Raw genomic sequence first — 26,758 nt, forward strand, 5'->3', positions numbered from 1 at the left:
TCTTACAAGTAGAAACTGCCCTGTCATTCTTCTCTCCTGCCTGCTCACATTCCAGCCCTCCCCACTGCCTGGCCACTGGACACAGGCGATGGAGGCCGGATGGCGACCTTGTGCCCTGAAGGAGACCACATGTCCAGGTAAAACACGAAACCCAGGCCGCAGGGCACTGGCTGGTAAGGCCAGAGGTTGTCAAAAGCCTTTCCCCTCACCGGCCCGGGAGTGGGGACGGTAAGGCAGGCAGGGGTCAATGTCCCTGCTACCGTCCAGGGTCCGGGGCTGTGTCAGGCCCGCAGCAGGGACAGCAAGGCGGCTCCCCAGCCACGCTGTTTGTGAGGCTTTGCTAAAAAGGCTCTCCTGTCCCAAAATACCCGAGCTGCCTGCCCACGGGCCTGAAATAACCACCATGAGGAACCCATCCCTCAGGGCCCAAAAGCTCTCTTTTTAAACGTAAATATCCCAAAGTATCAACGTCTAAGGCGGTGGCACTCTCCAGCACAGCAGTTTCTCAGAGTACAAAGCTGGCGATTGAGGCAAGTCTGGACTAAAGGAAAAGCATGCGTCCCTGCCTCGTTTGGGGCTTAGGGACCCACCAGGGTGAGGAGGCTAGGTTCCGCGGCCACGCCCGAGGAGGTGTGACCCTGGCCTCCAGCAACTTTCCCACAGACCCCCAGGGTCTTCCTTCCCCTCTTTCCGCCTGGCTGTGCTCGGCGCCGGGCGCCCAGCGCCCAGCCCCACCCAGGCCCCGCAGGGCACGTGGCTCGCAGCAGCCCAGAGTTGGATAAAAATCTGCCTGGCAACGGGTTACGAGACCCGGATGCGGCCTAGCGATTGGCAGGTTGGCCAAAGGGGGCGTGGCGGCAGATGCCTCCTGGAGACTGTGCTCCCCTTCTCCTGTCCCCTCTCCCTCTCTCCTTCCCACTCCTCCGGCACCGCGGGTCTCTTTGGGAGCCTCTCTTACTCCCTGGCCACTGGCGGCCCCAGGGTTACAGTATAGGGGGCTGGCAGGAGGGGGGGAACTTGTGCAAGCGCGCTGCTTTACTTAGGTTGTAAGTTCATTTGAGGCGCGCAGGAGGGACTTACAGAGATGGGGAGCGGGGCTAAAAAGTCCCCCTAAAGCCCTTTGGCACTGTCCCTGCTCCCTGTGGGTTCTCTCTTCTTTCCTTCCCTCTCCACGCCCTTGTACCTTCCCAGCCGCTCATCCCAAACCTCCCCCTTGCCCCTCCCCTGCTGCCTTCTCCCTTCCCCCCCTCCACCCCCGACCCCCGGCCACGCCGCCTCCGCCTCTGCCCTATCCCGGGCTCGCTCTTCCATTTTCCCACTTGATTTCTATTTGCTTCCTTCTTCCCTCGCGCCCGCATAATCTAAGGAATGGAGAGCCAGTGGTCCGAGCTTGTGGAGGCCCCAGCTCCTTCCCCTTAGGCAGGGCGCCAGGATGGGAGGGTGGGTGGGCCTGCTCCGTCCCACCCAGGAGGCCGGGACGTCCTCCTGCTCACACTGCTGATTGTTAGCACGTTCTCCAGCCGCTGCAATCGGCCTGGGCCCTGGAGCCAAGCAGGGCCAGCACGCAAAGGGACAGGAAGGGAGACTGGCGACAGTTGGAAACAACTCCGTTCTGCCCAAACTCCTCTATGGGGCCTCCCACGTTCCCAGCCCTCCCACAGGAAAGAGGCACAGCCCCAGCAGGCCAGAGGGATGTGCACAGGCCTGGCCTGCATGCCCATAGCCGCGGGGCAGCGAGTCCGCTTGCCGGCTGGTTCACAGCCTTCCGGGCTGCCTCGAGGGTGGTCTGGGACAATGGGTGGGGCTAATTATAATGCAAATATTTTGATTGTATTTTCTCCCTTGTTTATCATCCTCCCCTGGAAGAGTGAAGATCCAGGAGGGGAAAGACACAGGGTAACACGGGGCAGGAGGGGCTGGCAGCAACTGAGGAGGCTGAACCTGGGCCAGGGGTCCTCTTTGCCTGAGGCCTGGAGCCTACCGCCTACCTCCCAAAAGGGCAAATTGGTAAGAGCCTTTTCTTTTCTGGACTGGACCAGAACCTTGCCAAGCTGCCGGGGTCTCAAGTGTCATCCTAGGATCCCCAAACTTCTCTTGCTCCCCTCAGCCCTGCCTTGCAGAGCCTCCCCACACACTTCACTTCCACGCTTTCACTCCTGCTGTTCCCTCTGCCTGGAACGCCCTCCCCACACTTGTCTCCAAACCTTGAAACACTTATAGTCTGCTATTAACACCATCTTGCTGGTGTCAGAGCAAGCGGAATGTTGTGAGGAGTTAAAGTACTGGCTTCTCAGTCAGACCAGACCCAGTTTGAATCCTGACTCTGCTATTTACTAGCTGTGTGACCCCGAACACATTGCTTGACCTCTCTGAGCCTCAGTTTCTTTGTGTGTAAGTGAGAACAATAATACCCACCTTGTAGGGTTGTTGTAAAAATCAAGAGATAAAGCATGTACAATACATACACACAGTAAGTATTCAATAGTAGTAATTAACATTTATAATATTTACTATATGCTGAGCACATTATATGTGTTAATTTATATCATCCTCACAACAACGCTATGAGAGGTACCATATCACGCCTATTTTATAAATAAGGAAACTGAGGCACAGAGAGGTACAATAACTTGCCCAAGATACACAACTAGGAAGCAGCAGAACTGAGAGCTATTATTATTATTCCCCTACTTGACTATAGCCTCGTTGAGGAAAAAGGTTTTGCACGTAAGTGTTTAATAACTACTTCGGGGATGTTGTTAAAAGGTCAAGGCCAGGGCTGGCCCGGTGGCACAGCGGTTAAGTTCTCTCATTCTCGCTTTAGTGGCCCGGGGTTCGCCGGTTTGGATCCCGGATGCGGACACGGCATCGCTTGGCAAGCCATGCTGTGGCAGGCGTCCCACATATAGAGTAGAGGAAAGTGGGCACAGATGTTAGCTCAGGGCCAGTCTTCCTCAGCAAAAAGAGGAGGATTGGCAGCAGATGTTAGCTCAGGGCTAATTCTTCCTCAAAATAAAAAAAAAAGGTCAAGGCCCTACAAATTTCAAAAGACTATCTTCCATCTCCTAAAACCTCCCCAGAAAAAAATTCCCAACTTCTTCAAGGAAGCAGCAATGGCACCATGGGAAAGAAAAAAAATTTTTTTTAATCAGAAAGCTTGGATGGACCTAGGCAGAGTCACGTCTTCCCAGCTCTCTGAGTTGAGCCCAATTGCTTCACCTCTCCAAACCTCCCCTTTCTGTACGCCTTCTTGCCGGGGCGGAGCCCAGACCCAATGGCCGATCTCAAGAGACAAAGCAGTCTGTGGACTAGAATGCCCTGTCCAAAGAGAAGATCTTTTCGTTCTTAACTCCTCCTGATCCTTGGCTCCACTGCTGGGAAGGTTTTCTGTTAAGGCCAGGCCTCAAGCTTGTGGTGGAAAATAAGAGAGGTGGTTTTTTGGGGTTTTTTTTTTTGTTTTTTTTTTTGAGGAAGATTAGCCCTGAGCTAACTACTGCCAATCCTTCTCTTTTTTTTGCTGAGGAAGACTGGCCCTGAGCTAACATCCATGCCCATCTTCCTCTACTTTATACGTGGGACGCCTGCCACAGCATGGCTTTGGCCAAGCGGTACCATGTCTGCACCTGGGATCCGAACCGGCAAACCCTGGGCCGCTGAGAAGCAGAACGTGCAAACTTAACTGCTGCACCACAGGGCCGGCCCCTAAGAGAGGTTTTTAAAGGGAACTGAAACCAGCTTCCTCAGCAGAATGTCCCCCACACATTTGCTGTGGCCCAAGACAGCGCCTCTGCTGGGAGCGTTCGGCCTTAGGAAACACTTGCGGCCACCAGACATCACGGGGTGATTCGCCTGCTGGTAAACAGCACATGGCATTCCCGGCCTATGGCAAGCGTTCACGCACCGAATTCTTCGTCCTCGTGAGGAGAGACAGGGAGCTGCTCTGTGCTGCAAAGCCCTAAACCAGAACTCCATTGTCAAAATCCCCAGCTGGAGAGCCCTCCACGGCTGAAGTGTGCACGACACCAGCCTTTAAAGTGTACTTGCGAAATTAACTTGCCCAAACTTGGACTTCTGTCTTGAAAACTTGGGTTTATTTGCTAATTCCAGAGGGAAAACATGACACTGTTACAATGGAGAAACTTAGCAATCTCCTCCTTAATCAAGGAATCAAAGTCACGTAGGTCCTGAGAAGAGACCCCACACCACTTCTGTGGCATTCCTGCCCCAAGAGGCATAACCTCAATCTAACCACAAGGAAACATCATCACACAAACGCAGACTCAGGGACACTTCTACAAAGTAACTGGCCCCGTACACGTCAAAAATATCGATGTCACTAATGACAATGAAAAGCTGAGGAAGTGTTCCAGATTGAAGAAACTAAAGTGACCATGACAATTACATGCCATGTGGGATCATGGATGATTGAAACCTCAATGGGGTGGGGAGGGGAATGCTGTAAGGAAATTATTGGGGCAATTGGTAAAGTTTAAATGTGGACTCAATGTCAGATAATAATATTGTATCAATGTTAAGTGTCCTGAAGTTGATTATTGTATTGTGTTTATATAAGAGAATGTCTATACATGCTGAAGTATTTCGGGGTAAGGGTCATGGTGTCTGCATTTTACTCTCAAATGATTCAGCAAAAATAATGATAATTATAACATCTAGAGAGAGAGAGAGAGAGAGATTAAAACCAATGAGGTAAAATTGGTAAATCTAAGTGAAAGATATATGGATATTGATTGTATTATTCTTGCAACTTCTCTGTAGGTTTGACTTCAAAATAAATACACTTAAAAAAAAAAAAAGAAACGTCAGTTACATGCCTGAGTGCATCTCCCAAGTGCCAGTCATGTCGCAGCTAAGGCACAATACCAGAGAGCTAAGGTGGGACTCGGAAGAAATGACACATGTGTACTAGCACCATGCAAAGTTCTGGTGGGTGCTGGGCTTTGCTTTGGGACACTGGAGATACAATATTTCAACAGTGCTGCTGTCACTCAAAACATTTGAGTCAATTTACCAAGCACACAGGAAGATTAGGTGCGGTACGTGATAATCACACCTTGCTTTTGACCCAAAACAGCCCCATCCACCTAATTAACCAGCCTTGCTTCTGAAAGGATCATAGACTATTGGACCTGGCCAGGGTCTTATCCATGTCACAAATGCGGAAACCAACGCTCAGAGAGGGACCTTAATTTGCCCAAGGTCACGGCTAATGCCACTGAGTCCCAGCCCGGTGCTCTTTTTAGAGTTCTGTCCTGGGAATCCTGGAGTATCTTCCAGGACCTTTAGCTATTTGCAAAAATCAAAAGAGGAATATTTGTGTTTCCCCAAGGAAAAATAATTTTTTAATTGTACAGGCGACATTGAGAGCAGTTCCAAAAGAAGAAACACAAATATTCTTAACGGTAGAACTTTCACACATACTATAGAGCCTCCCCAAAATAAGTGTTTGTTTAAAAAAAATTATCCTTTTATTTTATGATCATAGTTTAAATACATTCCACATAACTGTGGCTATTTTAAGAAACCTCAATATATAGAAATCCGAATTTGCCCAACAGAAAAATGAGAGGATTAGGACATTGTCCTGGTTGCTCTCTATCTGCCCCTCCACCCTCAGACCCCTTCTCTCTGCTTCTCTACCCTGCTCTGCACCTCCAGGAGGCTGATCCCTTCACCTGCAACACCTGGGCTCGCTTGCCCTCCAGGGGGAGGTACCGGCAGAAGGAAAGGTCAGGATATTTCTTCCTGCTTCGCGTGGCCGGGCAATTCTGACAGATGCTGTGGTCCTTCAAGGCTACAGCTCCTGCAGGCGGTCCCTCCTGCGCCTCCAGCTCACGATGGATTCCAGGAACACCATTTCTTCCCAGGGCCCCTGTCCCTGGGGGTCTCATCACCCTTTGTGGGCTTCTTTGCCCCTGCCCACTACTCCATAAACAGACCCGTTTTTAAAGTCTGTGTGGTCCAGCTATCTTCAAGTGGAATTCAGTTTCCCGTAGGGACCCTGACAGATACAAAAATGAGTCTGAGTTGATGACAAGTATTTACTGCCATTTCTGAGCCCGTACATTCAAAATAATTCAATCTTCCAAATGTTCCTTCTAACCTCATCACTTCCCCCACACAGTCGTCACGTCCCCCACACAGTCACACGGCCTGAAGCAAAGTGCACTGTGAGGCTGCAGTCCTTGCCACGGCTGCTGCACGCTGGACCCCTGAGGCAGGACCTTGAGGAGCCCAGCCCAGCCCCTTCCTGGTCTCCTGAGGGTATTCCCACCCTTGAATGCAGGGAGCGGGACCTCAGAATGTAAGACCTCATGAATCGGTGCCCTGCAGGACTTGAGGGAATAACTTGGACCATCCCCATCAGGGACTGAGAGAGGACAGAGGTAGGTGGTGATGGAGGAGTCAGGAGGAAGAGAGGGAGGGGGGAAATGAGAGTGGGCAGGCAGGACGGGCAAAGGGAAGCCAGGTGGGATGGGCCCTCCACAAGCCTCTGCAGCCCCTGGCGCCTCCTCCGTGCTTCCCGTTCTGTAGTAAGGGTCACTGCAGCAGGGAGGGCTCCCGTTCTGTGCTCCCTGCCTCCAGCCTGGGCCTGATCTGGAAGGAAGGAGGCTGAGAAGTTTCTCACACTTGAACGGCTCGTTGCTGTGTTCCTTCTCCATCTTACCCACCACCCTCTGACAGTCCCAGCCTGAGAGCGCAGGAACCATCACCATCCTCATCGTCCCCAGTAGAAGTGTCAGTTACACGTGTATATTTCCAGCGTTCAAAGCATTGCAGTTTCCCAGATCCATCACGTCGTTTGGTCCGTGAAGGTCAGCAGAAGAGGATTCTGAGGCCAGGGGGCTAAGACAGCATCTAACCACAGAGTGCTCAAAAAATACGTATTGAATGAGTGGACATTGAGGGTCACCACTAACCTCCATCACCCCTTCCTCAAACTAAAAAGAAATTTAATTGATACGTTATTGGACAATCCAGGTCATTCTGCCCAGGGAATCTTTCCAGCATCCCAATGGGCATCCCCCCTGGCTGTGTTCACAAGTGCACCCCACTGTCACCCACTCACCCTACCCTCCAGACACAAGGGGCACACATCTTGGGTAGCATGTGCACCATCCCACCCCGCACATTTGTCAGCTTCAGAACTGAGGGAGGATCAGGAAGTGGGCTTCGAGCTGTGTTTGAGTGAAAGAAGCACCCTTGAAGGGTGCTGACTCAGGGCAGAAGACAGCTGTGTGTAGGCATGTGTGCCAGCGGGCATGTGCGTGCTCTCAATCTTGAGTGTGTGGAGGGGCTCACACTTGCCACTCTGGGACTCCATACCCACCCTCATGTTCTCCATAAATAAACATACAGCCTCACACTTAAATGCAGTCCCCTTGCACAGTAGACAACCCAAACACCTGAATGGACTCTTTGGTCCTATGGATACCATCCTCCTTTTATGGGTGAGGAAAGTGAGGCTCAAAGATTAAGGGTCTTGCCCAATTCACAAAAGCAGCTGCAGGTTGGTCATCTTAAGAAAAACAGCAGGGCATCGAGTGCCTCCCTTGTGACCTATCTCTTTTCAAAACCAAGAGCCACACTTGAGCTCCAGACCCCCCCAGGGACACAGGCTCTGCTAAGGTGGGAATGGATGGAGCTGGCAAATGCATGTCTGAAATCCAAGCAAGAGCAGGTGGAGTTGATGCTGGGCAGGACATCCCACTGTTATGTGCAGAAACCAACTGACAAGCTGGTACTGGAGAGGGCAGGATGGGGTGGGAGCTGTTATCTCTGGTCTGGGGGTGATGGGAGAGGAGCAAGCTGCCTCCGCTGGCAGAAAGGTGGCAGCTCTGGGGGATGGCAAGGGGGACAAGCTTGGTCCAATTGTTTTGCTATAAGATTGCCCTCTGCCCAACAGTGACCAACTTTAGGAGGCAGTTTCTAGAAGGTTCCTCCACCATGTATTGTCTGCAGAACTGGAAATCCAAAGGGGACTTTGGTCAGAAGAGATTTTTCATAAAGTTTAGCCCTAAAATGGACTACAAGGAACCATAAATATACCTAATAGGGCATCCTTATTTCAAAGAGGAACCTGAGGCCCAGACAGGGCAGGTACCTTGAGGCCACTCAGCAAACCTGCAGCCAAGTCAGGAATAGATGGCAGGCCCGCAACTCACAGCCAGATCCCTTTCTCCCCCTCCAATAGGGCTTTTTTTCAATTCACATCTGTATCCTTTCACCCATTTAGAACCATTTCTGAAGCATGTATGCACATTTGAGGTTGCAAAGTTGGTGGGTGGGTCCTGGTGCATGGGCTGCCAGCATGCCACACCTCTCTTGATTCCTCAGCAAGGGGGCAGCTGCCCTCACCGTGAGAACAGAGAAACAAAGCATTCCGCTCATCACCCACTAATGAAACCAGCAATGCCACTGGGTGGATCCAGTCTGAACCGTCAGGGCCGGGGGTGCAGCTTCCCCAGGCTTCATCCCCTCAACACAGAACGAAAAGGCATAAGACATCAGGGTTAATGAACAGCTTTATTTGCCTTGGACAGCATCCATTTTTCTTACATTCTTAATTAATTTGCCATTAAAGTGCTGGAAAATTTCTTAATCATGATAACATTTGTTAAAAGAAATCAGAGTCAGGAGCACGGCGGTCAAGAAAACATTTCTCTTACAATTCACAAAATGGAAGCCCCTCCTAGTGAGCGGGTAGGTTGGCCAATTTGCAAACATATTCTAACACCCTCCCGCTGTGAACACCAAACTTGCTGTGACCGCAGCCCCTGGAGAAAAAGGCGATGATGCTAGAGTTCTAAGAACACCCACACGCCCTGCCTGCCAGCTCCTCTCGGCCTTCTTTGGGTGTTTACTGTTTGAGTAGATCCAATCTTAGGAGAAATGGAGGTCTGGCCCCCTCTACTGCCTTCTACCCCACCCCACCCTTACTAACAAAAGCCCCAAAAGTCATTACAATGAAAAAGTGGGTTTCCATTACCCCGACACTAACAATGTTCAGTAAAAATGAAGATAATAAACACAAAAGCTTGCTTAGTAAACAGGAGCTCTCAGCGTTCAATGCAAAAAAACTGAAATCTTAAGGCAAATACTGTTGATTTTGCACACAGGCTGGACGAACTTGGAACTCTTTACCTATCTGGAAAGCTCCGGGAGCCTAAAGGCGGTCAGCGCTTGCCACTGGCCGAGGCCAGATCTTTGCATTATTGCCGAGGCTGTTGGTGTGTTTCTCTTTGGAGTTTATATACAAACACACCCAAGGCTGATGTCTTTTTATACATATATGTACACACAAAAAGGTCAGCTACTCTTTCTTAGTGGAAACCGCCAGCTCCACCTCGGGAAGCTGGACGCCAATCTTAGTCCCACTGTCATTGCTAGAAGAAGATGACAGTCGGGACTTCTTAGAGGCCAAGGACACTCCACTCCCCTGTAACTTGCCTGCCTCATCATCGCTCCCAGTCACCTCATAATGACCTTTGCTCTTTGACCCCAATCCACCAAAGGTACCAAATTTCAGCTTTCCTTGTTTCCCTTTGACTTTCCCGCCTTCCAGCGACACTTCTCCACCTTCAAACTCCAAAGTCCCGGGCGGGGTGGAAGGTGCAGAGAGCTCCCTTTCATCACTGAAGGAATTTGAGCGGTGCTGTGGCTTCTTACTTTTAAATAAGGAAAATTTGCCTTTGGACGAAGATGTTTCGGCCTCTGCCTCTCCTTCCAGAGAGCCGAGGCTGGCCTTGGAGCTCTTCAGGTCACCTTTGGACCCCGAAATGGATGCTTCTGGTGAGCCGGTGACACCACCTTTCCCTTTAGGTTTGGAAAAATTGAATTTGGGCATTTTGATTTTAGACTTTTTGAGTTTGATGTCGGAGTCTTCCCACTCGCCCTCTCCAGCACCAGACTGGACACTGGCCTCTGCTTTAGGAAAGCTAATATCCACCCCCACTTCTCTGCCAACCAGCTCCCGGCCAGAGAAGGTGAATTTGGGGATTTTCATCTTGGGGAATGTTACTTTTCCAGATCCGCTTTCCAAGTGACCTTGAGGCCCAGACACACTCAGCCCAGGACCCTGGAGTCCAATCTGGCCTCCTTTCGCACTTCCTTCTACCTTTGGTCCTGAGAAATGAAGTCCCCCAGCCAGCTTAGGTGCATCCAAGTTGAGAGCGGAGGAGACCTGGGGTCCTTTCCACTCGGCCCCAGAACCTTTGACACCCATATGCCCTTCGCCCAGGCTGATATCTGGGGCGCTGACACCCCCTGAGATGTCCACACCTCCTTTGATTTTTGGGCCCTTCAAGCTGACACCAAAATCAGACTCAGGAGATGCCACATTAAATGAAGGCCCCTTCACGCTAATGTCGGGAGCAGCCCCATGGAAACCTTTCAGATCACCTTTGATTTCAGGACCAGAAATTTGCCCAGTTGGGAGTTTCACATTCACACCTGGTAGCTCTACATCACATCCAGAGGACTTAATTCCAGGCATTTGAAGGTTTCCTTCCAGGCCCTGAACACCGATGCCCGAAAGACTTCCTCCAATGGTGGGGCCTTTCATCTCACCAGTGGCCCCAAGGCTCCCTTTTACTTTTGGTCCTTCCAAGTTCAAGTCCACATCCGGTGCTGAGATTTGAGGGCCAGAGATCTGAGGCCCCTTCAGATTCAGACCTCCCAGGTTCACATCCATGCCTGGCCCCTTGAGTTCTCCAGTAACCTGTGGCCCCTTGACATTAATGTCCAAGTCGGACCCTGGAGCAGAGATGCCAAACTGGGGCAGCTTCATTTTGGGAAGTTTAATACTACCTTCAGGTGCCTCCAAGCTTAGATCAGGAGCACCTACTGATACTTTAGGGCACTTGATGTCACCAGAGACAGCCAGGTCTCCCTGCAGGTTTGGTCCCTTCAGGGTCACATCTGGTACACCAACGTTAAGTGTTGTTGTGGCATCGATCCCTGGCACTTTCACACCGTCTCCTTCCATCTTCACCTTTCCACCGACACCTCTGAGGTCAAGCCCTGGAGCATGCACCTTCACGCTGGGAACAGATGCATCCAGGTCTCCCTTCAAACTTGGTCCTTTCAAGTTCAGGTCAAGGTCAGGTCCAGAGACTTTTGGCATAGACAGGTTCACTGAAGGCAAGTCTACTTTTGGCCCCTTCAGAGACACATCAGGGCCTTCAAGCTTAACATCTGATGCACTCAAGCCTCCTTCAAGAGAGGGCAGGTGGGCATGGACCTCAGCTCCCTCACCCTCCATTTTCACACCAGGGACGCCGATCTTGGGCATCGAAAACTTGGGGAACTTGATTTTTGATTCTGGACCTTGAAGATCTACATCTGGTCCTTCCAGGCCCACCGCAGGGACATCACCCTTTATCTTTGGTCCTTTCAAGCTAACATTCACATCGGGGATGGAGACTTGAGGGGCAGAAATGCCAAACGCTTTGACTTTAGCATCTGGGCCTTCAATGTTGATGTCAGGTGCGTCCAAGTTTGCCTGCACCCTGGGGCCTTTCAGGTCGCCCTCTACTTTTGGCCCTGAAACATCCATACCTGGCACTTTGACCTTGGGAGACTTCAGCCTGATGTCAGGACCTTCCACATTAATCCCTGGTGACGAAATATCCACATCAGGTGCATGGATTTCACCCTCCATTTTGGGGCTAGGGAGGGAGGCTTCCGCTTTAAATTTAGATGATTTAATGTCAAATTCTACATCTGGGAAGTACATTTTTCCAAACATAGGTTTCTTGGTTTTGGGAGATTTCACATCAACTTTAAGCGTGGCATCTGGTCCTGCAACATTGACGTCCACATCAGGAGTCTTGAGACTGGCATCCACTTCACCCCCAGGAACGTTCAAATCAAATCCTTGTTTCTTGGCCTTAATTTTAGGACCACTCATGTGAATTTTAGGCATTTTAAACTTACTTTTCTTGCCCTTGCCACCAACACTAATTTCAGGAGTCTCAACGTTCAGCTCAGCCTCAGGAACAGTCACATCAAGTGAAGGTGACTTGAAGTCAGCTTTGGGGCTCTTTGCCCCAAATCCAAACTTGGGTTTCTTAAATTTGGGAATTTTAACATCCGGGCCCTCAATGTTAAGATCTGGGCTCTCCATGTGTACACCTAAGCTTGGAGCTTCTAAATCAACTTTGGGCCCCTTGAGGTCCAGTTCACCACCTTCTAACTTGGGACCAGAAACTCCAATTTTGGGTGCCTTGAGATGCAAATCAATATCGGGAGCAGTTACTTTAGGAGCAGATATATCCAGCGATGGCATCTTCAAATTTGGGCCACTGAGTTTGGCATCAGGGCCTTCAAAATCCAGACCTGGACCTTTAAGGTCTACTTCTGGGCCTTTGAAAGTACCTTCAATCTTAGGGACAGACACATCAAAATCTCCTTTGATTTTGGGTCCTTTTAAATCCAGGTCAACATCAGGCTTGGAGATTTTGGGAGCTTTGATATTTATCTCAGGCATCTTGAACTTGGGGCCCTTCAGCTTTGCATCTGGACCTTCGATATTCACATCTGGAACATCAATGTCCACCTTGGGTCCTGAGACGTCAATGTCGGCCTTGGGCAGGTTCACATCCACTTCTGGGCCCTCTCCTTTGAAGCCCGGCATGCTGAACTTGGGCATCTTCACCTTAGGCATCTTCAGGTGCCAGTCTGGGCCATGAACGTCCACATCAGGGACATCAATGTCCACTTTGGGCCCTTTGAGGTCAACTTCAGGGCCCTTGAGGTCACCTTCCACCTTAGGCAGAGAAACATCAACATCACCCTTTACTTTGGGACCTTTCAGGTTTAAGTCAAAGTCTGGCATGGAGATCTTAGGAGCTTTGATGTTCATCTCTGGCATCTTGAACTTGGGGCCCTTCAGTTTTGCATCTGGACCTTCAATATTCACATCTGGAACATCAATGTCCACCTTGGGTCCTGAGACGTCAATGTCAGCCTTGGGCAGGTTCACATCCACTTCTGGGCCCTCTCCTTTGAAGCCCGGCATGCTGAACTTGGGCATCTTCACCTTAGGCATCTTCAGGTGCCAGTCTGGGCCATGAACATCCACATCAGGGGCATCAATGTCCACTTTGGGTCCTTTGAGGTCAACTTCGGGGCCCTTGAGGTCACCTTCCACCTTAGGCAGGGAAACGTCCACATCACCCTTTACCTTGGGTCCCTTCAGATTCAGGTCGACTTCAGGCATGGAGATCTTGGGTGCCTTGAGGTGAAGGTCAGGCATTTTAAACTTGGGGCCTTTCAGTTTCCCTTCTGGACCATGAATGTCAATGTCAGGAGTGTCTATGTCCAGCTTAGGGCCTTTAACATCCACTTTGGGGCCTTTCATATCTCCTTCCAGTTTAGGAATGGAAACGTCCAAATCTCCTTTAATCTTAGGTCCTTTCAAGTTCAAATCAATGTCACTCATGGAGATTTGTGGGGTTTTGAAATGGACATCAGGCATCTTAAATTTGGGACCTTTGAGTTTCCCTTCAGGACCTTCAATGTCCACCTCTGGACCTTTCAGATCACCTTGCACCTTAGGTAGTGAAAGGTCCACATCTCCCTTTACCTTTGGCCCTTTGAGGTTTAAGTCAAAGTCAGGCATGGAGATCTTGGGGGCTTTAATGTTCATCTCTGGCATCTTAAATTTGGGCCCCTTCAGTTTTCCTTCTGGACCTTCAACATTGATATTAGGAGTGTCAATGTCCAATTTAGGGCCCTTGATGTCCACCTCAGGGCCCTTGAGGTCACCTTCCACTTTAGGCAGAGAGACATCCACATCACTCTTCATTTTGGGGCCCTTCAGGCTAAAGTCAAGGTCAGGCATGGAGATTTTGGGGGCTTTGATGTTCATCTCAGGCATCTTGAACTTGGGGCCCTTCAGCTTTGCATCTGGACCCTCGATATTCACATCTGGAACATCAATGTCCACCTTGGGTCCTGAGACGTCAATGTCGGCCTTGGGCAGGTTCACGTCCACTTCTGGGCCCTCTCCTTTGAAGCCCGGCATGCTGAACTTGGGCATCTTCACCTTAGGCATCTTCAGGTGCCAGTCTGGGCCATGAACGTCCACATCAGGGACATCAATGTCCACTTTGGGCCCTTTGAGGTCAACTTCGGGGCCCTTGAGGTCACCTTCCACCATAGGCAGGGAAACATCAACATCACCCTTTACTTTGGGACCTTTCAGGTTTAAGTCAAAGTCCGGCATGGAGATCTTAGGAGCTTTGATGTTCACCTCTGGCATCTTGAACTTGGGGCCTTTCAGTTTTGCATCTGGACCTTCGATATTCACATCTGGAACATCAATGTCCACCTTGGGTCCTGAGACGTCAATGTCGGCCTTGGGCAGATTCACATCCACTTCTGGGCCCTCTCCTTTGAAGCCCGGCATGCTGAACTTGGGCATTTTCACCTTAGGCATCTTCAGGTGCCAGTCTGGGCCATGAACGTCCACATCAGGGACATCAATGTCTACTTTGGGCCCTTTGAGGTCAACTTCGGGGCCCTTGAGGTCACCTTCCACCTTAGGCAGGGAAACGTCCACATCACCCTTTACCTTGGGTCCCTTCAGATTCAGGTCTACTTCAGGCATGGAGATCTTGGGTGCCTTGAGGTGAAGGTCAGGCATTTTAAACTTGGGGCCTTTCAGTTTCCCTTCTGGACCATGAATGTCAATGTCAGGAGTGTCTACATCCACCTTGGGTCCTGAGACATCAATATCAGCCTTGGGCAGACTCACATCCACTTCTGGGCCCTCTCCTTTGAAGCCCGGCATGCTGAACTTGGGCATCTTCACTTTAGGCATCTTCAGGTGCCAGTCTGGGCCATGAACGTCCACATCAGGGACATCAATGTCCACTTTGGGTCCTTTGATGTCAACTTCAGGGGCCTTTAGGTCCCCTTCCACCTTAGGCAGGGAAACATCAACATCTCCTTTCACCTTAGGACCTTTCAGATGCAAATCAAAGTCCGGCATGGAGATCTTGGGGGCTTTGATATTCATCTCAGGCATCTTGAACTTGGGGCCCTTCAGTTTTGCATCTGGACCTTCGATATTCACATCTGGAACATCAATGTCCACCTTGGGTGCTGAGAGATCAATGTCGGCTTTGGGCAGGTTCACATCCACTTCTGGGCCCTCTCCTTTGAAGCCTGGCATGCTGATCTTGGGCATTTTTATCTTGGGCATCTTTAGGTGCCAGTCTGGGCCATGAACATCCACATCAGGGGCATCAATGTCCACTTTGGGCCCTTTGAGGTCAACCTCAGGGGCCTTGAGGTCACCTTCCACCTTAGGCAGGGAAACATCCACATCGCCCTTTACCTTGGGACCTTTCAGGTGCAAATCAAAGTCCGGCATGGAGATCTTGGGGGCTTTGATGTTCATCTCAGGCATCTTGAACTTAGGACCTTTCACCTTTCCCTCTGGTCCTTCAATGTTAACATCAGGGCCTTCAATGTCCACTTTGGGTGCTGAGACATCAATGTCGGCCTTGGGCAGGTTCACGTCCACTTCTGGGCCCTCTCCTTTGAAGCCTGGCATGCTGATCTTGGGCATTTTTATCTTGGGCATCTTCAGGTGCCAATCTGGGCCATGGACATCCACATCAGGGGCATCAATGTCCACTTTAGGACCTTTGAGGTCAACTTCAGGGCCTTTCAGATCCCCTTCAATCTTGGGAAGGGAGACATCCACATCACCTTTCACCTTGGGGCCCTTCAGGTTTAAGTCAATATCAGGCATGGAGATCTTGGGAGCCTTCAGGTGCATCTCTGGCATCTTGAATTTGGGCCCCTTCAATTTCCCCTCTGGGCCTTCAATGTTAATATCAGGAGCATCAATGTCCACTTTGGGGCCCTTGATGTCAACCTCAGGGCCCTTGAGGTCACCTTCCACTTTTGGCAAAGACACGTCCACATCACCCTTCATTTTGGGGCCCTTCAGGTTCAGATCAATGTCAGGCATGGAAATTTTGGGGGCTTTGATGTTCATCTCTGGCATCTTGAACTTAGGGCCCTTCAGTTTTGCATCTGGACCTTCAATATTCACATCTGGGGCGTTGATGTCCACTTTGGGGCCAGAAATATCAATGTCAGCTTTAGGGAGGGTAACATCCACTTCTGGGCCCTCTCCTTTGAAGCCTGGCATGCTGAACTTGGGCATTTTCACCTTGGGCATCTTCAGGTGCCAGTCTGGGCCATGAACGTCCACATCAGGGGCATCAATGTCCACTTTTGGGCCTTTGATATCAACCTCTGGCCCTTTCAGATCCCCTTCAACTTTGGGCAGAGAAACATCCACATCACCTTTCACCTTGGGGCCCTTGAGGTTTAAATCAATGTCAGGCATAGAGATCTTGGGAGCTTTGATATTCAGGTCAGGCATCTTGAGTTTAGGACCTTTCAAGCCTCCTTCTAGACCTTCCACATTAATTTCTGGGCCCTCAATGTCCATTCTTGGAGCCTCTATGTTGACATCTCCCTTTGGAAGACCCACAGCCACATCGGGCCCTTCTGCTTTTAAGCCAGGCACACTGAACTTGGGCATCTTCATCTTGGGCATTTTCAAATTCCAGTCTGGACCATGAACATCCACATCAGGTGCATCAAGATGAACTTCTGGTGCCTTAATATCCACTTTGGGTCCTTTAAAGTCACCTTCTAAATTAGGACCTGCAACATCTAAGTCTCCTTTGACTTTAGGACCTTTCAGATTTAATTCCACATCAGGCATAGAAACTTTAGGAGATGAAATACTCAGGAAAGGCATTTTGAACTTGCTTCCTTTCACTTTCCCTTGGACCTCAACATCAGGAGCATTAATATCAACTTTTGGACCTGTTACATCAATATCTGGCTTTTTAACTTTCACATCCACCTCAGGTGTCTGAACTTTAGAGCCCGAAAAATTGAATTTGGGAAGCTTAAAACGAGATTTCTTTGACTTGCCTTCAATATTGACCTTAGGACCAGAAATGTCCACTTCTGGGCCCTTTACATCCAACTTGGGAGCTTTAATGTCGCCTTCCAATTTGGGCCCAGAAACATCAACATCTCCCTTAAGCTTTGAGCCTTTTAAATTCAGGTCAATTTCTGGCATGGAGATCTTGGGCACATTTACATGCATGTCAGGCATCTTCAGTTTGGGACCTTTTAATTTGCCTTCCGGGCCATGAATGTCAATGTCAGGAGCATCTACATCTATCTTCGGGCCCTTGATGTCAAGAGTAGGGCCTTTCAAATCACCTTCTACATTTGGAAGTGAAACATCCACCTCTCCTTTCATTTTAGGGCCTTTAAGATTCAAGTCCAAATCTGGCATGGATATTTTAGGAGCTTTGATGTTCATCTCGGGCATCTTAAACTTGGGGCCCTTCAGCTTTGCATCTGGACCCTCGATATTCACATCTGGAACATCAATGTCCACCTTGGGTCCTGAGACGTCAATGTCGGCCTTGGGCAGGTTCACGTCCACTTCTGGGCCCTCTCCTTTGAAGCCCGGCATGCTGAACTTGGGCATCTTCACCTTAGGCATCTTCAGGTGCCAGTCTGGGCCATGAACGTCCACATCAGGGACATCAATGTCCACTTTGGGCCCTTTGAGGTCAACTTCGGGGCCCTTGAGGTCACCTTCCACCTTAGGCAGGGAAACATCAACATCACCCTTTACTTTGGGACCTTTCAGGTTTAAGTCAAAGTCCGGCATGGAGATCTTAGGAGCTTTGATGTTCATCTCTGGCATCTTGAACTTGGGGCCTTTCAGTTTTGCATCTGGACCTTCGATATTCACATCTGGAACATCAATGTCCACCTTGGGTCCTGAGACATCAATGTCGGCCTTGGGCAGGTTCACATCCACTTCTGGGCCCTCTCCTTTGAAGCCCGGCATGCTGAACTTGGGCATCTTCACCTTAGGCATCTTCAGGTGCCAATCTGGGCCATGAACATCCACATCTGGGACATCAATGTCCACTTTGGGGCCTTTGAGGTCAACTTCAGGTCCTTTGAGGTCACCTTCAACTTTGGGCAGAGAAACATCCACATCGCCCTTTACCTTGGGACCTTTCAGATGCAAATCAAAGTCCGGCATGGAGATCTTGGGGGCTTTAATGTTCATCTCAGGCATCTTGAACTTAGGACCTTTCAACTTTCCTTCTGGTCCTTCAATATTAACATCTGGACCTTCAATGTCCACCTTGGGTCCAGTGACATCAATGTCAGCCTTGGGCAGGTTCACATCCACTTCTGGGCCCTCTCCTTTGAAGCCTGGCATACTGAACTTGGGCATTTTCATCTTGGGCATCTTCAGGTGCCAGTCTGGGCCATGAACGTCCACATCAGGGACATCAATGTCCACTTTTGGGCCTTTGAGGTCAACTTCAGGGCCTTTCAGATCTCCCTCTACCTTTGGACCTGTGACATCCACTTCTCCTTTCATTTTCGGACCTGTTAGATTAAGATCAATATCTGGCATGGATATCTTTGGAGTCTTAAAATGCATTTCAGGCATCTTAAACTTTGGACTTTTCCACTTTCCTTCTGGTCCTTCAATATTAACGTCAGGTCCTTCAATGTCCACCTTGGGCCCAGTGACATCAATGTCGGCTTTGGGCAGGTTCACATCCACTTCTGGGCCCTCTCCTTTGAAGCCTGGCATGCTGATCTTGGGCATTTTTATCTTGGGCATCTTCAGGTGCCAGTCTGGGCCATGAACATCCACATCAGGGGCATCAATGTCCACTTTGGGCCCTTTGAGGTCAACCTCAGGGGCCTTGAGGTCACCTTCCACCTTAGGCAGGGAAACATCTACATCGCCCTTTACCTTGGGACCTTTCAGGTGCAAATCAAAGTCCGGCATGGAGATCTTGGGGGCTTTGATGTTCATCTCAGGCATCTTGAACTTTGGACCTTTCAACTTTCCCTCTGGTCCTTCAATGTTAACATCAGGGCCTTCGATGTCCACTTTGGGCGCTGAGACATCAATGTCGGCCTTGGGCAAGTTTACATCCACTTCTGGGCCCTCTCCTTTGAAGCCTGGCATGCTGAACTTCGGCATTTTCATCTTGGGCATCTTCAGGTGCCAGTCTGGACCTTGAATATCCACATCAGGGGCATCAATGTCCACTTTAGGGCCTTTTAGGTCACCTTCCACCTTCGGCAGGGAAATGTCTACATCTCCTTTGACCTTAGGACCTTTCAAGTGTAAATCTACATCCGGCATGGAGATCTTTGGGGCTTTGATGTTCATCTCAGGCATCTTGAACTTTGGACCTTTCACCTTTCCCTCTGGTCCTTCAATGTTAACATCAGGGCCTTCAATGTCGACTTTGGGAGCTGAGACATCAATGTCGGCCTTGGGCAGGTTCATGTCCACTTCTGGGCCCTCTCCTTTGAAGCCTGGCATGCTGAACTTGGGCATTTTCATCTTGGGCATCTTCAGGTGCCAGTCTGGGCCATGCACCTCAGGAGCACTTATGTCTACCTTGGGGCCCTTGATGTTCACATCTGGTACTTTAATTTTACCTTCTGCCTCAGGCACAGACACATCTACATCCCCCTTGACTTTCGGTCCTTTCAGATTTAGGTCCACATCAGGCATAGAAATACTGGGGACTTTGAAATGCATGTCTGGCATCTTGAACTTGGGGCCTTTCAATTTGCCCTCTGGTCCTTCAATGTCAATATCTGGCCCACTGATGTCACCCTTGAGGTCTGGCCCTTTAAGGCCACCTTCCAATTTTGGAGCATCTACATCCACCTCTCCCTTTATCTTGGGGCTTTTTAAGTGTAGATCAATGTCTGGCATGGAGATTTTGGGAGCTTTAAAGTGCATGTCTGGCATCTTAAATTTAGGACTTTTCCATTTGCCATCTGGGCCTTCCAAAGTTACGTCTGGCATGTCAGCATCCAATTTGGGGCCCTTGACATCCAATTCTGGACTCTTGAACTCTCCTTCCATCTTTGGGGCCGAAACATCAAAGTCTCCTTTGACTTTAGGTCCCTTTAAGTTGAAATCAACATCAGGCATGGAGATCTTGGGGGCATGAAAGTGCATTTCAGGCATCTTGAACTTAGGGCCCTTCAGTTTTCCTTCTGGACCCTCAATGTTCACATCTGGAGCTTCAATGTCAACCTTGGGTCCAGTGATGTCAATGTCGGCCTTGGGCAGGTTCACATCCACTTCTGGGCCCTCTGCTTTGAAGCCAGGCATGCTGAACTTGGGCATTTTCATCTTGGGCATCTTCAGGTGCCAATCTGGGCCATGAACATCCACATCTGGGACATCAACGTCAACTTTGGGGCCTTTGATGTCCACATCTGGCACTTTCATTTCACCTTCTATTTTGGGCACAGACACATCGACATCCCCTTTGACTTTGGGGCCTTTCAAGTGTATATCAGGCATGGAGATCTTGGGGGCCTTGAAGTGCATGTCTGGCATCTTAAACTTAGGGCCTTTCAACTTAGCATCAGGACATTCCAGATCAACATCAGGCACCTCCACGTCCACACTGGGGCCTTTCAAATCTCCCTCCAATTTTGGCACAGACACATCCATATCCCCTTTGACTTTGGGGCCTTTCAGGTGTAAGTCTACGTCAGGCATGGAGATCTTGGGGGCCTTGAAGTGCATCTCAGGCATCTTAAACTTGGGACCCTTCAGCTTCCCTTCTGGTCCCTCAAGACTCACATCTGGGGCTTCAATGTCAACCTTGGGTCCAGAGATGTCGATGTCAGCTTTGGGCAGGTTCACATCCACTTCTGGACCCTCTGCTTTGAAGCCGGGCACGCTGAACTTTGGCATTTTCATCTTGGGCATTTTCAAGTTCCAGTCTGGGCCATGAACGTCCACATCTGGGACATCAACGTCCACTTTGGGGCCTTTGATGTCCACATCTGGCACTTTCATTTCGCCTTCTATTTTGGGCACAGACACATCCATATCCCCTTTGACTTTGGGGCCTTTCAAGTGTAAGTCTACATCAGGCATGGAGATCTTGGGGGCCTTGAAGTGCATGTCTGGCATCTTAAACTTAGGGCCTTTCAACTTAGCATCAGGACATTCCAGATCAACATCAGGCACCTCCACGTCCACACTGGGACCTTTCAAATCTCCCTCCAATTTTGGCACAGACACATCCATATCCCCTTTGACTTTGGGGCCTTTCAAGTGTATATCAGGCATGGAGATCTTGGGGGCCTTGAAGTGCATGTCTGGCATCTTAAACTTAGGGCCTTTCAACTTAGCATCAGGACATTCCAGATCAACATCAGGCACCTCCACGTCCACACTGGGGCCTTTCAAATCTCCCTCCAATTTTGGCACAGACACATCCATATCCCCTTTGACTTTGGGGCCTTTCAAGTGTACATCAGGCATGGAGATCTTGGGAGCCTTGAAGTGCATGTCCGGCATCTTAAACTTAGGGCCTTTCAACTTAGCATCAGGACATTCCAGATCAACATCAGGAACCTCCACATCTACACTGGGACCTTTGATATCAACTTGCGGGCCTCTGAGATCACCTTCTAGTTCTGGCACAGAAGCATCTATCTCTCCTTTCAGTTTGGGTCCCTTCAAATTCAAGTCCACATCTGGCATGGATATCTTGGAAGATTTGATGTTCAACTTAGGCATCTTAAATTTAGAGCCTTTTAATTTTCCTTCTGGTCCCTCAATATCCAAATCAGGAGCATCAATGTCCACTTTGGGGCCAGAAACATTAATGTCAGCCTTTGGCAAGTTCACATCCACTTCTGGGCCCTCTCCTTTGAAGCCCGGCATGCTGAACTTGGGCATTTTCACTTTGGGCATCTTCAGGTGCCAGTCTGGGCCATGAACATCCACATCTGGCACATCGACATCCACTTTGGGTCCTTTAACGTCAACATCTGGGACTTTCATTTCACCTTCTATCTTGGGCACAGACACATCCATATCCCCTTTGACTTTGGGTCCTTTCAAGTGTAAGTCTACATCAGGCATGGAGATCTTGGGGGCTTTGAAATGCATCTCAGGCATCTTAAACTTGGGGCCTTTCACCTTTCCTTCTGGACATTCAATATCAATATCACCAACATCTACATCCATCTTAGGAGCTTTCACATCAATTTCAGGACCCTTCAAGTTTCCTTCCACTTTGGGAAGGGAAACATCTACATCAGTTTTTAGTTTAGGGGCTTTCAGATTTAGTCCAACATCAGGCATAGAGATTTTGTGTGTCTGTATATTCATGCTTGGCATCTTGAACTTGGGACCCTTTAGTTTTCCCTCTGGACCTTCAATATTCACATCTGGAGCATCAATGTCTACCTTGGGTCCAGAGACATCAATGTCAGCCTTTGGTAGTTTCACATCCACCTCTGGGCCCTCTCCTTTGAAGCCAGGCATGCTGAACTTGGGCATTTTCACTTTGGGCATCTTCAGGTGCCAGTCTGGGCCATGAACTCCCACATCTGGTGCATTAATGTCCACCTTAGGACCTTTGATGTCAACATCAGGAGCTTTTATCTCTCCTTCTACTTTTGGAACTGCAACATCATAATCTCCTTTCATTTTAGGACCTTTCAAATGCAAACCAACATCTGGCATGGATATCTTCTGAGGCTTTATATTCATTTCTGGCATCTTAAATTTAGGACCTTTCAGTTTTGCATTTGGACCTTCAATATTCACATCTGGAACTTCAACGTCCACCTTGGGTCCTGCGACATCAATGTCAGCCTTGGGCAGGTTCACATCCACTTCTGGGCCCTCTCCTTTGAAACCAGGCATGCTGAACTTGGGCATTTTCATTTTGGGCATTTTCAGGTGCCAGTCTGGGCCATGAGCATCAACATCTGGAGCACTGATGTCAACTTTGGGCCCTTTAATGTCAACATCTGGCACTTTTATTTCACCTTCTACATCAGGCAAAGTCACATCCACATCTCCCTTTAGTTTCGGCCCCTTAAGATTCAGGTTCGCATCAGGCATGGAGATCTTGGGGGCCTTGAAGTGCATCTCAGGCATCCTAAACTTGGGACCCTTTAGCTTCCCTTCTGGTCCCTCAAGGCTCACATCTGGGGCTTCAATGTCAACCTTGGGTCCAGAGATGTCGATGTCAGCTTTGGGCAGGTTCACATCCACTTCTGGACCCTCTGCTTTGAAGCCGGGCACGCTGAACTTTGGCATTTTCATCTTGGGCATTTTCAAGTTCCAGTCTGGGCCATGAACGTCCACATCTGGGACATCAACGTCCACTTTGGGGCCTTTGATGTCCACATCTGGCACTTTCATTTCACCTTCTATCTTGGGCACAGACACATCCATATCCCCTTTGACTTTGGGGCCTTTCAGGTGTAAGTCTACATCAGGCGTGGAGATCTTGGGGGCCTTGAAGTGCATCTCAGGCATCTTAAACTTGGGACCCTTCAGCTTTCCTTCTGGTCCCTCAAGGCTCACATCTGGGGCTTCAATGCCAACCTTGGGTCCAGTGACGTCAATGTCAGCTTTAGGCAGGTTCACGTCCACATCTGGGCCCTCACCTTTGAAGCTGGGCATGCTGAATTTAGGCATTTTCATCTTGGGCATTTTTAGGCTCCAGTCTGGACCTTGAACTTCCACATCTGGTGCCTTAATATCTACCTTAGGGCCTTTCACGTCCACATCTGGAACTTTCATCTCACCTTCTATCTTTGGTGCAGACACATCTAGATCTCCTTTCATTTTGGGTCCTTTGAGATCCAGGTCAACATCTGGCAGAGTCATCTTAGGAGCTTTGAAGTGCATCTCAGGCATCTTAAACTTGGGACCTTTCAGCTTCCCTTCTGGTCCTTCAAGACTCAGATCTGGAGCACTAATATCTACCTTAGGTGCAGAAATGTCCACATCGGCCTTGGGCAAGTTCACATCCAATTCTGGGCCCTCTCCTTTGAGGCTAGGCATGGTAAATTTAGGCATTTTCATCTTGGGCATCTTTAGGTTCCAATCAGGACCATGCACTTCAACATCTGGGGCACTGACGTCCACTTTTGGCCCTTTCAGGTCCCCTTCCAGCTTTGGCACTGTAACATCATATTCTCCCTTTACCTTGGGCCCTTTCATATGTAAATCCATATCAGGCGTGGAGATCTTTGGGGCCTTGATATTCATCTCAGGCATCTTGAACTTGGGACCCTTCAGCTTTCCTTCAGGTCCTTCAATACTCACATCTGGAACTTCAACATCCACCTTGGGTCCTGAGATGTCAATGTCAGCTTTGGGCAGGTTCACATCCACTTCTGGGCCCTCTCCTTTGAAGCCTGGCATGCCGAACTTGGGCATTTTCACTTTGGGCATCTTCAGGTGCCAGTCTGGGCCATGAACATCCACATCTGGGGCATCAATGTCCATTTTAGCACTTTTAAGTTCAACATCAGGAACTTTAATCTCACCTTCAACCTTTGGCACTGTGACATCATATTCTCCTCTTGCTCCAGGGCCTTTCAAATGTAAGTCCACATCTGGCAATGAGATCTTTGGGGCTTTGAGATTCATCTCAGGCATCTTAAACTTGGGTCCTTTCAATTTCCCTTCTGGTCCCTCAATGCTCACATCTGGAGCACTAACATCTACCTTGGGCCCAGAAATATCCACAGCAGGCTTGGGCAGGTTCACATCCACTTCTGGGCCTTCTGCTGTGAGCCCTGGCACACTGAATTTGGGCATTTTCATTTTGGGCATCTTCAGGTGCCAGTCTGGGCCATGAACGTCCACATCTGGGGCATCAATGTCCATTTGGGGGCCTTTCAGTTCTCCTTCAAGTTTTGGTACTGTTATATCACACTCTCCTTTTACCTTTGTGCCTTTAACGTGCAAATCTACATCAGGCATGGAGATCTTTGGTGTCTTCACACTCACTTCAGGCAGCTTAATGTCAGAGCCTTTAAGTTTGCTCCCCAGGTCCCCTATGTTGACATCTGGGGCTTCCACGTTGACCTTGGGCCCTGAAATACTGATATCTCCTTTGGGTAGACTCATGTCTACATCTGGGCCTTCTCCTCTGACTCCTGGAGTGCTGAACTTGGGCATTTTCATCTTGGGCATTTGCAGGTTCCATTCTGGGCTATGAACATTCACATCTGGGGCACTGACATCCACTTTGGGGCCTTTGACGTCAACCTCAGGGACTCTGACTTTCCCTTCTACTTCTGGGACTGTGACATCCACACCCCCTTTCAGTTTAGGTGCAGCCACACTTAAGTCTACGTCTGCCATAGAGATCTTGCAGGTTCCTGTTTTCCCAGAAGGCCCACTGAGCTTGGGGCCTGTCAGGGTCCCCTCTAGGCTGGGTGTCTCGATGTCCACTTTGGAGCCTTTAATTGCCACCTGAGGGCCTTTAACATCACCTTGCACCCCAGGAGCAGAAACCTGAATATCTCCTTTCAGTTTAGGGGACCCAAGGCTCAGATCCACATCCTGCATGGAGATTTTAGGTCTCTGAATAACCATTTCAGGACTCTTGACTTTAGTACCCTTCACCTTCCCTTCCAGCCCCCCAGGAGCAACCTCAGGCAGCCTGATGTCTCCAGAGATCCCTGGAAGAGTCACTTCACCTGTGGGCAGTGTCACATCAATGCCAGCTCCCTCTCCCTTAGAACCTGATGCAGAGAATTTGGGGACGTTCATCTTGGGTAAATTCAGTTTGCCTCCAGGCCCATGGATATCAACGTCAGGGGCTCGAACTTCCACACTGGGGCCAAGGACGCTGCCCTCGATTTTGGGAGCAGAGATGTCCACCCCTACGCTCCCCTGTGGCTTGGCACCTTTCAGGCCTAGGTCACCCTCAAGTGATGGCCCAGTGATCTGGGGGCCCTTCAGCTTCCCCTCAATGCCCTCAACATTGAGAGAGGGGGCACTAACTTCTAGCTGAGGAGCCTGGATGTTCCCGCCAATGGCCAAGCCTGGCTTGCTGTCCTTGTGCCCCACAGAGAATTCAGGTGCAGAAACACTCAACCCTGGCGCCTGACCCTCAACAGGTCCTGTTGAGACACCAAATTTTGGCATCTTCATGGTAGGAATTTTAATTTTCCCATTACTGCCACTCTCAAGAGAGGAGCCCTGCACCTCTACTGCCCCACCCCCTAGAGAAGATGAAATGTCCACTCCTGGAACTTGGACCCCTCCTTTGCCACCCAAGTCAAAGCCCTTTGCACTGACACTGACGCCCGGGCTTCCCACCTTTATCCCAGGCACGGTGACCTGGAGCTTCGAGTGGCCAGCACCTTGGAGCTCTGGTCCCGAAGCGGAAATGGACCCTGCAGAGCCTGTGGTTGGCGACACTGCCCCCGAGCCCGAGGGCAATCTGATCACTGTCTTCCCAGGCTGGGTGTCCACACCCACGGTGGAGATTTCCGTCAGTTCGTGCCTTGGAATCTTGATCTTGAACTCAGGGCTGCTGATGTCGATGTCCTTGGCTCCTTCCCGACCTGTGACGTCCACAGTGTAGGCCGTGACTCTTCTAGTCACTGTGATGGTGCGGCTCTGGGTCTCCCCAGGATCTCCTTCCACTCCATCCTCCGACTTCAGCCGAGGCTTGATCTTTGTGGTGTAGATGCGCTGGTACTCCTCATCATCCCCGCTCTGCAGAAAGACACGCCCGGCAGAGGTTGCAGCAGAGTCTGCCTGAGTCACAGACGCCTGGCCACAGCCCAGCCGACAACATGGTTGCCTATTGCCCATGGAAGCCGGGACCAT

General features: G+C 49.8%; 1 protein-coding gene across 6 annotated transcripts in view; it reads right to left on the minus strand.

The window, feature by feature from the left end:
• AHNAK (AHNAK nucleoprotein) overlaps positions 1–26,758 on the minus strand; it is a 138,996-nt gene that overhangs the window by 99,501 nt on the left and 12,737 nt on the right. The window contains exon 5 of one of the 6 annotated variants that reach the window (XM_014729614.3): positions 8,526–26,644. The exons of the other annotated variants lie outside the window; for them this stretch is intronic. Within the exon in view, the coding sequence (XP_014585100.2) occupies positions 9,332–26,644 (17,313 nt within the window). The 3' untranslated portion in view covers positions 8,526–9,331. Of the gene's footprint in view, positions 1–8,525; positions 26,645–26,758 lie in introns of those variants that run through there. 6 annotated transcript variants of the gene reach the window in all.

This window comes from Equus caballus, chromosome 12 (assembly GCF_041296265.1).
Source record: "Equus caballus isolate H_3958 breed thoroughbred chromosome 12, TB-T2T, whole genome shotgun sequence".
In the NCBI taxonomy this organism is placed as follows: domain Eukaryota; kingdom Metazoa; phylum Chordata; class Mammalia; order Perissodactyla; family Equidae; genus Equus; species Equus caballus.